Raw genomic sequence first — 14,722 nt, forward strand, 5'->3', positions numbered from 1 at the left:
TGAACTGGATATTGAATAAAATGCCAGCAGCTTGAGGGGAAATATCGCCAGGCAATGCTGAGGGGGACCCGAGTCACATGCTTATAGTACTTGAAATCTAGGCTTAAAAATAAGATCGCCGTAACACTCTGAGATTGTCGATTTTCCAATTAGCTTATACGTAAACCTAAAATACTTCGTATAAATAAGCGATGTAAGCTGAAGCAACTTATTACAAGTAAACTGAATTACTTAAGGTTAAAAAACGCGGTCCCACGTAAGGAGATATAATACAGAAACCTCCTCAGAAAATGTTAAATTATAGGTTGAAATTATTAAAGTATTCTACCGATTAAGGTAGGTTTCCATGGAGTACTTGAGAAGAAATCCGGGAGCCTCCCCTTACATCATGCACTTCCCTCTTCAGTGCACAATAAGACCTACTCCCTTTCATTCTATCTAAAAATCCTATTCTTTTCCTTCCCCTCCCTCGTTTACCTAACATTCTTCCCTCTAATACTGTTTTCAACATCCCATTCCCACTGAGTACTCGCTCCATCCATACCTTCTGTCTCCTCCGTATCTCAACAGGTTGAAGGGCTCTTAAAATATGGTATATGAAAATTATTCGCAGTGCTGGCTTAAAAATAGCCTGTACTTCCTGAAATATCAAAAATATCTAATTCTTTCTAGGTACCACTCATGATATTATTACCTCCATTTGTGACGTTAGGAAGGATAGAGTACAGAGAGTGTAAAACAGCAAAATAAATAGAGGTAAAAATCTTAGTAAACAACTAAAGACATATTCAATTAAATTGGCGCATGTTTCCCTGTACATAACGTGTTATCGGTATTGGGGACACGACTAAATTTATTCGTTGGATAAACATAATTTAAGTGACACGTGCGCCAATTGTACCGTTAGGCTATTCCGTTTCATTGTGATGTGATCAAACGCATTTCTGTTTATACTGTCGTGAGAGAATGAATATTATCAAAGCTAATTTTGAGAAAGACTCATTATGCACTGAATTGTTCTGCATGATAACGCGAGTTAGCTGTTTGATTTCATTGAATTTTGGCTAATGTGGACTTTCATCTTCATTTATTAAATTAACGGTTACTTATTCATTATGCATCGTCAGCTCAATTTGGGGAACTTAAACAAACATCATAGTAATTTTTTATACTGCAAATAGCGTAGGCAATGAAATACAAATAGGACGAAGCTTAACGGTAGAATTCAGGTTATTACTGTGCCTATATATAGAATCGTCTGAAATGAATTTTTTAAGATCAGTAAAAGGCTGCACAATATTGGATAAAATAAGAAACACTCAAATAAGAGATGAACTGGGTGTCCAAGCAGTCACTGACAAATTAGAAGACTACAAACATAGATGGAAAGAACATTTACTTCGAATGCCAAATGAAAGAATTCCAAAGCAAGCAATGGAATATCAACCATTTGGCAAGAGAAGTATAGGAAGACCAAGGAAAAGATGGTGATGTGGAGCCGGAACAGGCTTAGTAGCCTAATCCTGGAAGGAATAAGAAGAAGACTGTGCCTATGGCTTGTTAGAAAAGGTATGAATCTAATAATAATACAATATGCACCTGGCAAAACGCTTTAAACCCTGAGATCCTTATAGACATATTAAAAATTGATATTAATACGCAAAAAGCAGATAAATCAAAGTAAATGTTATTTACTACTAATAAACTCAAAACCTGTACAAAGGAACCCCAAATTAACAAAAGTAAAGGCACATCTGATTTACCCGCTGTGAGATATAATACATTAGATATTTCAACTTTATCCACATAATACTCAGGGCGATGCAGAACACCAGCCATCAATCATTTGAACTAAGTTATTCACATTAAAAAAATATCTTGAAAGAATCTTTTTATCACGAAATTTCTAAAATAAAAAAATACTAAACAGTTATAAAATTATGGGTTTCCAAGACACAAACCATTTAAATTGAATATTGTATCACCCATTTCAGCATTTAACACACACGAAATAAAAAATTCAAGAGGAAGTACAAAAACATAGTCTTCTCATAATTCATTCTCTTCACATGATTTGGTCTTGCACATAAAATTTTGCATCAAAATCCAAAATAAATAAAAAGTTATTTCTCATCATATCACCTAAAAAAAATAATTCTACAACCTGAAATCGTTAGTTTTCCGCAGTCATAATCATTTAACGGAAAAGAAAAAATATTATTAACATAAATAAACCGAAATAAGACCTAAGATAGACTCACAGCTGTCAATCATGAATTTATTAAACTAGAATGCACAGAAGATGTAATCTACAATGGCACATTGCATCATGAACCAAAAATTGCCACTAGAGGCTTCTAAAAACATAGTTCATCGTTGAAAAACAAGAAAAAAAATAAAGTAGCTTTTCATTTTAAAGTAATTCCATCGGGAAAGGACGAAAAAGTCGTTTTGGAGAAATTTCAAAATGAGCGCTTTTACTATGCAATTAGCATTACCAAATAGACTAGCCCGAAGGTAAAAAATATGTAATTTACAACTAAAATATATTCTTTTGAGAAACCAAGGACATAAGGCGCTCTATCATAGTAGAATGCATATGCCATAAAAAGTTTATGGGCGTCACGGAAGTACTTTTTGAGCTATATTCGAATCAAGGCTGTGTTGAAGTCAACGAAGGCGGGGAAAATACAAGTCAATTTACTAATCAGCACGCAAAATTAATTAAGATCGAAGAATAAAATGTATACTGCCGTTGTTATAAAACAATTTCCACGAAATATTCTCATAAGGCGAATATTTTGGATCGCGTAGCCATAGGGAAGCTAAACTGACAGTAGAGGAACCCAAGGTAACAAATATTTACTCTCCATGGTTGCCAATGGTTACCGATTGAGCGGGCAGCTTGCTCTGGTTCCGTGATGGGAGGGAGGTAGAGGAAGGAGTTTGAGGGCTATAAATATGGGTCGTAGGGCTGGCTGTCGAGTGATTTATGCAGAAAAGGCATCTCAAGCGGAATGATTGGGAAGAAGGCAAGGGGAGAGCGGTATAGGTGAACAAGAGATACGAAAGTGGAGGGACGCAGTCGGAACGTGGAAGCCTAAGGGTCACCGGGTAGAGTGAAGAGTTCAGGAGGGATTTAAAGGAAGGACTCAAAAATAATGATGAATAATGCATACACAATAAAAGTAATGTCGACTCGGTTTATTCATAGCTCTCGCAGATTCTTTTCCGAAATCTTCCGCACTGTGGCCACACCAAGCAGAGAAGGAAATATGTTCATCACCATTTTAAATATAAAAATACTGCGGTGTAAGCAACAAGAAAAACTAATTCCAGGGTTAGGAAGAGAGAGAGACAGAGAGCGAATCATCATACTATTTTCATTGAAATCGGTTTAAAAAATTTAAACGTCGAATGCAATAAAAATATCCACTACGTTAATGTGGTGGTATTGCCTTTAAGAAGCGTTCAGTTGATTGCAGCAAACAAGAAAGTCATCTTAAATTCGTGAAAACTTTGAAATAGTAGCCAAGGAAAAATGCTACAGTAAAAAATATATGGTGGAGAACATAAAATAATGATTTATGAAAGATGTGATTCTAATTCTAATAATTAACTTGGATTCTTTAGTATGAGCGAACTTTCAAACCTTAGTTGCATCGTAAATAATCATTTAAAATTCATGAAGTATTAATCGGATTTCTTTCCCGATGAATGAACCCATTTCTGGATAAATTTTAGGAATTTTTGACTGACGACTGGTCGTCAGAAAGTCGGACCGCGATGATCATTTGGCTTCCTAATATGGCTCCTAAGCCTAACTCTTCCCACGCAATCCTAATAACTTCCTCTACAAACTCAGGAAAAATCAAAGGTGATATTGGACAAACCTGTCTTATATGTAGTCGTATACCTACCAACGCGATTATTCAACTAATATTTCTCTTGTGTTGCTTCTATTACGTACATGAAAAAATTGCAATTGAGCCATCTAATCCTTCCATTCTACAGTTATCCTCCAAAAAAATTCCATTAGTCTTTCAAATTCACCCAGAAAATGCCTTTCCCAAATCCATGCAACGAGCAAATACGGTTCGACTTTATTTTTCCCCCTGCTTCATTGTAGCGGGGTAGTCATGATCAAATTTTATTTTCAGACCGGCGCTGATTGCATTCTACAAAGTGTTTTCGATGTATATGCTTTTTGCCGTGATGATAGCGCTCAGAGAATAGAATGTGTGCGAACAACTTCAATCAGCAGAATGAGAGCTGAGAAAAGTCATGATCAAATTTTAATTTCAGACCGGCGCTTATTGCATTCTACAAAGCATAAAACTTTTCAAGGAAATTTTTTTTTCGATTTACATGCTTTTTGCCGCGATGATAGCGCTCAGAGAATAGAATGTGTACGAACAACCACAATTAGCAGAATGATAGCTAAATATTCCACTGAATAAATAAAATAAAGAGTATCGTTTAATTTTCACAGCTTATAACTTCAATATTTAAGGGCTACCGATTTCGTTTGAGCCAGGTTTAAAATCATTAATTGATGTGCGACAAGTTTCCCTCCAAAGAAACACGGCAATTCCTGTACTGCCTTCAAGATGAAGGCCCACCCATGGGAGTGTTTGGAGCCCGGCCGAGCCCACCATCAGCTCTTAAAAGCGAATTAGTCTTGCATTGATAAATCGCAATTTAATGTTAGCACCAGCGGGAAAAAATAGGAAAAATGTGATAAATAATTTTACCTGAATATGACTTGACCAAATATAAATCCAAGTTGTGACACGTGAGAAACTTATTGGCGGCAGAAATCCTCCATTGATTTCTCAGATAGGATAGATTGTGTTTTGGCATTTTGCCTCATAGGACATTCTGGGTTGCTAATGCTCACAAACACGATATCTCTACTTTACTCCACACCCTCTTATAATACATTTATTGAAACGTGAGGACAGGATTCAATAGGTGACAGCACAGTGGTCGCCTAAATATGGCATATCGTATGGATTTCGCAGATTAAAAGCATAGGGAGAGGCAGCAGTTCCCTTCCCTAGGCAACATCCTTTTTTGGAGAAATTATGTATTTCTTTAATTCGTTCCGCGAGAATTAGAGGACGGCAGCGTTTAAAGACCCAACCCAGAATTTGATTTCATGACAGCAAGTTAGATACGCTTTTGAGGTCCAACTAACCAAACCACCAGATTCCCTTCATGGATAAGTTTCAAATACCAAAATTGTTAAATTGCCTTAAAAGAATCGTTGAAATGGCGCTACATAATCGAAAATTTATTATCTTAGAGTTTTCATTCAAGATGTCTCTATTGGTTATATATCACTGGTGGAGTTGTTGACGCAGAATTTTCCCCTTCAAAGTCATCTCTCTCCGCGAACAATTTCCTTTCTGAACACTTTTCCCGCTTCTCTCCGTCACCCTGAATTTCTCCCCACCCTTTTCCACCCTTTTCCGGTTAGCAAACACCCTTCCTTCCATCACATCCCTCCACATACCATCACATTTAATTAGTCGCCCCATCCATCTCCTCTCTCACTCCCCATTCAACTCACCAACTTCTTCTCTCTTCCGCTATGACCATCCATTCCTCATTATAACACTGTTTCTATGGATAGAGGGTCTTCAACCTTTTTTAATGCAAGGTCCATATCGATTTCAAGTCGTCCAGAGGTCCACAATGCTCCACGTCACTTTACCAGCACATCAACAAAAAATTTAAAAACATATAATTTCAAAGGGCAATAATCTTTATTAGTTAAAAAGTTAAAATCAACCAATGCGATTTTTGACAATGTTTATTTTTTACGAGTGTGTCTATATTTGGTTCACGAAAGAATATTTTCTTTAGCCTCTAGGGGTAAGAAATTAGCCGGCGGGTCGTGTGTGGTCCGGAGGCCGCGGGTTAAATACCCTTGCCATAGAATAATAGTCAATCATAGTAGGGCCCAGAGGAGGAAAGAGAAAATTCCCACCCCTCAAAATCGATCAGAAAAAGCCCTCCCTGAGGCTAGCAATTCAAAAATCTGTCACAAGTTGTAATTTATAATTGACGCGACGAATATAATCCCTGGCGGCAGCCTAGTGGGTTGAGCGATTGAATTGATTATCAAGGAAGAACAGTGTTGACGGAAATTAATGCATAATTTGAAATTGAAATTCAGACGGATACTTAAATACTATAAATTATGAGTTGAAGGGAAGAATTATGATAAAAATAGATGCTAATCGATCAAAATAAAACGGATAACGTTCAATTTACAATATATTTTTCAAAAAAATGAGTTTCTCCCATGAGTAAAACTTTCTACAAATTGCTGTAACTATGAGAGGCGCGTAGTAGATTATTGGTTTGACCGAAGGGCCCAAGGATTTAAATCCTGTGTGAGGCCATCGCACAGCTCACTAAACTATCTTGGAAGTGCGAGGTGGCCCATTTTAAGAAACCGCCCCCCGCCCTCTACTCCGAATGTGTGAATTTCACGCGCATGTGGCTTTCTGGGCTCCGATGTCTCCAAACCAAACTATAAGTTGAATTACTGACTAAACGAGATACCCTCTTCAGAGGGAAAATCAAAAATAAATTTAAAAATACAAAATATATCACCCAAGGGACGTCTTCGTTAAGCATCTAGATTTTTATCGTATAGCTTACGCTGTTAAGAAGCTTCTCCCTCCTCCTAAATACATGACTGGATCTGCCTCTGATAAAAGCATCCACATTTATACACTCTTACACCTTTAACACTCACTATCAAGGTCACTAGACAGGAATTTCGGAGATTAAATTCAGTAAGTGTTATAGTACAAACACTTCATTTCATCCTGTGTTTACATCACCAATTTATCACTGCACTCATCCAAAATTATCTAGGAGCAAGGAATGACTTAAAGGAGAGGAAGGTCAAGGAAAATTTAAAGGTAAACACCATGATCCCAGCAATTTGTTGAATGCAGAGTTCATTTTTCACTTGTAATTGTTCCTATGAGCACCCTGATGAGCGGGTGTACTCATTTTGCTATGTAAAATGATATTGAAAACTAGAAAATAAATTCTGAGCCTTCGAATTGCTTAGAGAAAAATATGGCTAATTCTTGCAATATTTAAGGGTTTACGAATGAGTGGAACTTAAATTAGATGAATTGATTCCTTTAGTACGTTGAACGAGCGAAACGGTCCATAAGTCATTTGCGCAAATTTCATTACACAGAAAACGTAAATCATTTATTTTTTCATCCAGGACTATTATCTTCTTTCTTTTCATCCAGGACTGTTATAAGATATGTCCTTCGAATAACAATGGTGGAAAAATAAAACGATAAATCCAGCATTCAACCGGGAAACAAAATTAAAGGATCATTTATCAACTATTAACAGCCGAAATTTTGCCTGTACATTGAAATTAATAGTTAGATGAAAACAAAAGGTAAGAATTCTCCCGTGAAATTCCAAACCTCATTCATGTCGAATCCATGAATCTCTGGGTACCTTTAGTGTATCAAAATGGCATAGAAAGTAATCTTTCCTCAGAAAATTCAATCAAAATTTCAATCAATTAAGTTTCACAATGAAATTTTCAGAACAAATAGCTATTCCACTTCTAGAAAAGAAACAAAAAACCATATAACAAGACGGAAAATTAAGAACCTAATTCTGAAACTCTCTTAGCAAATTCTGAAACTCTCTTAGCAAATTCTGAAGCTTCTGCACAACATAGGCCATACTGCTACTGCAGGGACTGCTCATTTATCATCGGATGCAATACATTTACCGGAAGAATGGAGTAATGTCGCCAGGAACACGTTGCTTCCCCTAAACAAGTGGGAGGAATGACCTGAGAAGCCCACTGGATCGGGAGCAGTAGAGGTCGTTCCTACCAGTTTTTCTAAGAAATGAAGGTTACATAACGTCGGAATTTGGAGCATCTGACGAAGCAGTCTACAAAGATATACGTCAAAAGTTGATTAACATGCTTCACCGAGTCGTAATAACTGATTTAAACGCGAGTAATAAAAAAAGGTGGAAAAACCACCAGTACTGAAGCCATCTGCATCATTCCCACACGCATCATACGAGTCTCTCAAACCAACAAAAAAGGCCATTTCGTAATTCAAGAAAATAATGTAGGCTTTATTCTCCACGTACTTCCGACCATCGAATGATTTCTTCATTAAGGTTTCTTCGCGATCATATGAGATTTCTGCCGGTTAATAGGCATACAGAGCGGCACGTATGGCTTCTCGTTATACTCCATTTAATTGACAAATTGAATCGCTCTGTACGGGCTCCCGAGCGCTCGAGGGGTGTTCGTAATGAGGTGTATTCACGAGGATAAACGTGACCCATGCAAAACCAGTGATAAAAAGGAGATGCTTTTTTAAAGGGGAAGAGATAAAGCTGTAGATGAGAAACCACATAAAACTGAGTTAAGTGCCAATAATCATAAGTTACACTATGTTGCGAATGTGTTGAAGTAGTTATTTGTAATGAAAATTAAAAACAATATTACCATTAACTACCGTTGTAAAAATAAAAAATTGAAGAATAAAATAACGGAAAAATATCAAATATTTTTCACGTCAACGCAATGTTTTTCTAAGGTAATATTTACAAAAAAAATTGGGAATGATTTTACTTAAGAAGTACGGTTGAAAATTGAGACTGATGAAATCGGGGACTGTTGAAGAATGATTTATTAGATTCAGATTCACCTTTTAGAGCAAGAGATGTAACGATCGACAAAAAATAATAATATCATGTTGGACTTATAAGCAAGACCATTATGTAGCCGATATTTATAAGATTGTAGTCAACAGAAATGACACGGCAAAATCATATGCAACGCCCTACAAAAACTTGTGGATTTAAGGAATTAAATCCCCAAGTTCATTCTCAATCATTGTGGACAAGCAGCGGTATTCTCGAAATGAACGGGTTCTTTCAGAATATGATGACATTTTCATTGATTTTACAAAACCTGGATGCACAGATATTATAGCCCTGAGTATGCACGATAGGAATGCGTTGTCCTCTAAAGACCTAACAAGTAACGGTATTAGCTGAGATTGCGCTAAAGCTCTTTTAATTCCAACGATAAATTTTAAGGGTCGCCATAAGCATGAAATTTCGACAGAAAATACGAGTTCTCAATGTAAGCCGACTGTAATTGTTCGCTTTGCAAGTCTAACTCCAGAACCAGCATTAAAATTAACACAGAACAGCTTGCAACGTAAGCACTTCCACAAGGGAAAAATAGCCAACAGAAGAAGAGATAACGAGATAACCACCTCTAACCATTCATTGTTATTAACTTGTAAGTACCATCACTGAAAATGGAGGAAAAAACCCATCATCAAAATCGTATGATTAATTGCCCGTTTGAAAAATAAAAAAGGCGCACCAAATTCGACCACTTTTACCGAGTGCATACGGTCACTTAAGGAACATAATCTACCAGCTAACTTCTATGTATCTCATTGTTATTTATTAGTTTCCATTGCCATACAGCACTAAAATCAGCTACGAGTACTTCAATCCTCTCCCCAATAATTTCCTCCCTACTTTCCCATCACCCGTCACTAAAAACTTGAGAAAGTACTTTCCAATGAGTGTGCCTGGCTCATTAATAAATGAATATCTTATGTACACATTGACCTAAAATACGGAAAGAATTCTAGGTTCAAGTAAGTAGGTTTGTGAGGTCGATCTTTAACGCCAAAAATCAAAGGCGAGAAACAACACGAAGCGAAAGAGTAGGTTTTGTACTACATACTAAAATAATAATTATTGGAGCATTATTTTCCAACTAATTAATGCACGTGTTTAAACGAAATCTTTTACATCAATCAAAAGGGCTAGGTTAGGCAAGTTACTATATATCATCATTGCCCAATAAAATTCATTTGAGATACTCCCAACCAAAGCTACTTTTTATATTCCTCAGGATTAAAAATAATGCGGCGGTCATTAAATTCTTTATGGCTGATGATCTATCAGAAAAAATGCAAAAAACTTCTCATATTAAAAACTCCTACCTTAGTTAGATTTTTAACGACGAGATAATGGAAACGGCTAAATTTATGACCACGGCATTTATGGCCTCATTAATTCCTTATCATTGATTTTTTGCTTTGACCGTGCAACATATGTTCCCAAAAATATTTCATTACCGAAGATAATTCAGTACGAACACAGAAAATAGCACAAAAATTAAAACATGAATTTTGACTGATATTTTTAGTAATATTTTACTTATATTATTCCATTAAATATAATATACATGGTTGTAAGCCATTGTCGCAATACTGAATGAGCACGTGAATTGTCAGCCACAGAAACTTACGAGGTACACATAAATATATAATTACGCATTACATACATGGATTTTCATTTGAATTCCATGCTCTTTAACCCTGTCTAACAATAACTATATGTGAAGCTACGGAAAATTACCTAAAGCCTAATCACGGCCTATTTCGCCGAATGCGATTATTTCTATGATTTAAAAGTACCCTTAATTTAAACTAATAAAGTGTTTAATGATTATCTTGATTTGCCCGGGCAGTTACAATACAACTTAAAACTGGTTAGAAAAATACAGAACTTGGACTGTTAATTTTAGCGCAAATATTTCGGAGCAGAAATTGTTACAGAAAGTATTGCATGACGCAGAAGTACAAGCAATGGCATTCGAGTGATTCCACCTTTTACGAGAGGTACTGAGAAAATCCCGCGACATGCCACACGAGAACAAATTTAAACCTTCATTTCACGCTCAGATGGGGCTTAGATGATCTGACCTTTAGAATGTGATAAGTCCAACGGCTTCTAATTGAGTGAATTTGATATAACTATTGATCCTCTCAGAAATAAATGTTTACACTACCTTAACTTTAAAACATAATAATAATAATAATATAATAATATTTTTATTGGTTCCCAGAGACGTGTCTAAGCCACGTATGGAATAAGTCACAAGAATAGTACATACATGAGGTATTAAAAAATAATATTTAAGGCGAGAAGGATAGGTACAGACATAAATACAAAAGTAACATTTTCAAAAGACAGGTTATAAAGACATAAATTCATCCACTGAATAACAGGGATTGTCACATAAATACTGATAAAGTTGACCTTTGAATTTGGAGAATGAATCTAGCTGTTTAATCTTTAGAGGTAAACATTTGAAATATTTTGACCCAGCATATATGGGGTTTTTGCTGAACATGGTTGATTTATGTACAGTAACTCTTAAATCACTACAACCCCTTGTGTTAGAGTTGTGGATATCAGCATTGGTTTTGAGACTGTAAAACTGCTTATTTTGTTGAACAAAGGTAATTGCAGAAAAAATGTATAGGCAAGGTAGCGTAAGAATCCTTAAGGATTTGAAATAGGGCTTGCAGCTGCTTCGCCTAGGAATGTTTTTTATTATTCTAATGGCCCATTTCTGGAGCCTAAAAAGACGAGTAGAATGGTGGGAATGGCCCCATACTGCAATCCCATACATCAATCGACTATGGATATATGCATAATAGACTGAGAGTGCAGTAGCAGTATCAACCAGAGGGACAATTCTTCTAAGTAGGTAACAGCCACTGGACACCTTTGTAGACAGTTTATCAACATGAAATTCCCAAGATAGTGACTCATGAATATATAAACCTAAAAATTTAGTCACAGAAGAGGAAATAAGGGAGGATCCATTTAACCTTAAGAGAGGAGAAGAAGTGATCTTTCTTTGATAGGTATGAAATTGAATGAAAGTTGATTTATCATTATTTATAAATACCCTATTATCATTGCACCAGTCACTCATAGAATTTATGTTTCTTTGGACTACCGTAGAGTCTAAGTGCTTATTAGAGGTAAGGTGGGTTGTGTCATCAGCATACATGTACACTGAACCACAGTCGAAGTACTTTGGAAGGTCATTTATGTAGATGAGAAAAAGGAGGGGGCCCAAAATAGATCCTTGGGGAACACCTCTGAAAATTGCTAAGGGAGTAGAAGTTATATTAGTATATGACTCAGCAGAGTAAATCTGTACCACTTGTGATCTTTCACTTAAAAAGGATTTTAACCACTGATTGGCAATTCCAGAGACTCCATACATCTTAAGTTTCCTCAGCAGTATTTCATGATCAACAGAATCAAATGCTTTCCTTAAGTCAAAGAACACCCCTGTTATATGATTCTGCTTATCAAGTTCTAAGATGATATCATACAGGAGTTTATATATTGCTGTTTCAGTAGATCTATTTTTTATAAAACCAAACTGGGAATCCGTTAGAATCTTAAATTTATTAAAGAAAGAGAGTAATCTATTGTACATCACTTGTTCAAATATTTTAGAAAACAGGGAGGGAACAGATATAGGTCTATAATTGTTCATGTTGTGTGGGTCACCACCCTTCAATACTGGGATGACTTTAGCAACTTTCAATCTATTGGGAAATATTCCAAGTGACAGAGATTCATTAATTAGATGCACAAGTGGATGGATCACAGACAATTTGGCATTGCCTTTTAATAAGGAGCATGGAATATCATCATAACCTGCGGAGTGTTTTTTATTTATCTTTTCTATTATGGTATCAATTTCTTTTACATCAGTGGGCTGAAGAAAGATTGTATGGCCATAATGTGACCGATGCAATGATGAAGACTTGTTGGTCTGTTGTTGGCTAACATTCTTAAAAAGTTCACAGATGGAAGTCAGGAAGTTATGATTAAATAGATTTGCAATATCATTATAATCAGAGACCATGGCGTCGTCATGATGAATGGCCTTGATTTTAGACCTATCACTGTCTGTGCAAGAGGTGGCATTCTTAATTAGTGCCCAAGCAGATCTACTTTTCTGATTAGACGAATTGATAATGGATATATTGTACTTTCTTTTGGTCTCACTAATTAGGTCAATATGCATCTTCTTAATGGATTTATAGTATTTCCTTTGGGACTCCGAGTTGTTTGCTTTTAGCTCATGGAATACTCGTTTCAATTTTTCAGATGAAGTCCTGATTTCATGAGTAACCCACTTGCACTTTGTTTTTTGAGGCCCAGGGGATTTCATAGCTTTCTTAGGGAAGCAGACATTAAAACAGTACAAAAATGTGTCAAGAAAATTACTAAATTTTACATCAAAAGCGACATCAGTAAAAACACAGTCCCAGGATTGCTCCTTCAGTAAATTTTGAAATTCAATTTGAGCTTGATGTGAATAGCACCTTTTATATTGAATCACATTGTGATTACAATTGGGGTCGCCACGGACATGGTACATGGAAAACTGAGCTCTGTGATCTGAGAAGTCTACGTCCACATTAGAACATCTGGAAGGAGGTATAGTGGAAAAAATGTTATCAATGATTGTTGAAGAGGAACTAGTAACTCTAGTGGGTTCACTTATTGTGGGTGTTAGGTTAAAAGTCAGTAAGCTATCTACCAGATATTTCTTGTTTGCAGAATCACAGTTCATATCAATATTAAAATCACCACAAACAATGGCATAAGTTGCAATTTTAATTAGAGCAGGCAAGACTTGAAGAAGGCGATCCATGAAGACAGAAAAATCACCTCCCGGCGACCTGTAGATGCACATTATTGATATGACCATATCTCCATATGTCAGCAACGTCACACAACCTTCAAAGTCCATCTCCAAAGTACGATTATTTAAATTAAAGTTACGAAAATAGAGAACAGCTTTAACAAAAATCAGTACACCACCACTTCTGTGTTGCGATCTACAAAAGTATGAGGCTAGTTTATAGCCCTCGATGCTAATAAATTGAATTTCATCCATGTTTAGCCAATGTTCGGAAATACAAACAACATCAGGCTGATGGTCAAATAAAAATAGTTCTAAAACATTCAATTTATGACGTAAACATTGGATATTAAGGTGCATTACTTTCAGAGCACTAGTATTCACAGTTTGATAACCTTTTGTGTAAGATTCATCACGGAGACTATCGTTTATTCCACTAATATGCACAGCGGGGCCTAGTCAAGCAGTATCCGGGACAGATTTAGGTTTCAGGAATTTATTCACTATCACACCATTTGGCCATAAATTAGGGTTCGACAATTTCGTGTAATCATCGTAGTCAATGCCAATTTTGAAGGCGCCGTAAGCACTTTTGCCGGCAATCTTCTCACATGATACACATTGTACACTGGATTTGTCATTCACATGTTTGATCACTTCGTCAGTTGTAGTATCATTGGCCAAGCGTCCAACATACATGGAAATAGTTCTCTTAGCGGCTCGGAGACCACCTAATTCATCTTTTTTGGACTCACCTCGACCGACGGTAAAGAAATTGCGCTTCTTCCTTTTACGCTGCGTCTTCCAGGAGTCATTGTCCGTGGAGATGATGTCGTTACCTTGTGGATTAGGAACCATGTCGCCTTGCAGCTTCCTTGAATCAGATTCTATCTCTTGCTGGTCCTCAGCCATTGTGTTGATGTTGGTATTCACGTCGCTTAGCAGCTTCGTTGAGTGAGATTCTATGTCTCGCTCCTTCTCACTATGGATAACGTGGGTTGATGATCCAGGACTATCACGAAACTGATTTTCACGACCAAGGGTGATAGCCGATTCAGATTTCATGGGTACACTGTCGGAAAATGTCACTTTCTTGACCGTTGTGTGTTTCGTATGTTGAACTTTTGTTTTCAGATCCCGCAC

At 36.5% G+C, this 14,722-nt stretch overlaps 1 protein-coding gene across 1 annotated transcript; it reads right to left on the reverse strand.

Annotated features, from left to right (window-relative positions):
• Nucleotides 1-9,540: 9,540 nt before the first annotated feature.
• LOC124161374 lies at nucleotides 9,541-13,687 on the reverse strand. The gene is made up of 2 exons (XM_046537688.1): nucleotides 11,867-13,687; nucleotides 9,541-9,675 (listed from the first exon to the last, which is right to left on the reverse strand). The coding sequence occupies exons 1-2, from the start codon at nucleotides 13,685-13,687 to the stop codon at nucleotides 9,541-9,543; spliced, it is 1,956 nt and encodes a 651-aa protein (XP_046393644.1).
• Nucleotides 13,688-14,722: the final 1,035 nt, after the last annotated feature.

The sequence above is a fragment of the Ischnura elegans genome, chromosome 6 (genome assembly GCF_921293095.1).
Source record: "Ischnura elegans chromosome 6, ioIscEleg1.1, whole genome shotgun sequence".
Taxonomy (NCBI): domain Eukaryota; kingdom Metazoa; phylum Arthropoda; class Insecta; order Odonata; family Coenagrionidae; genus Ischnura; species Ischnura elegans.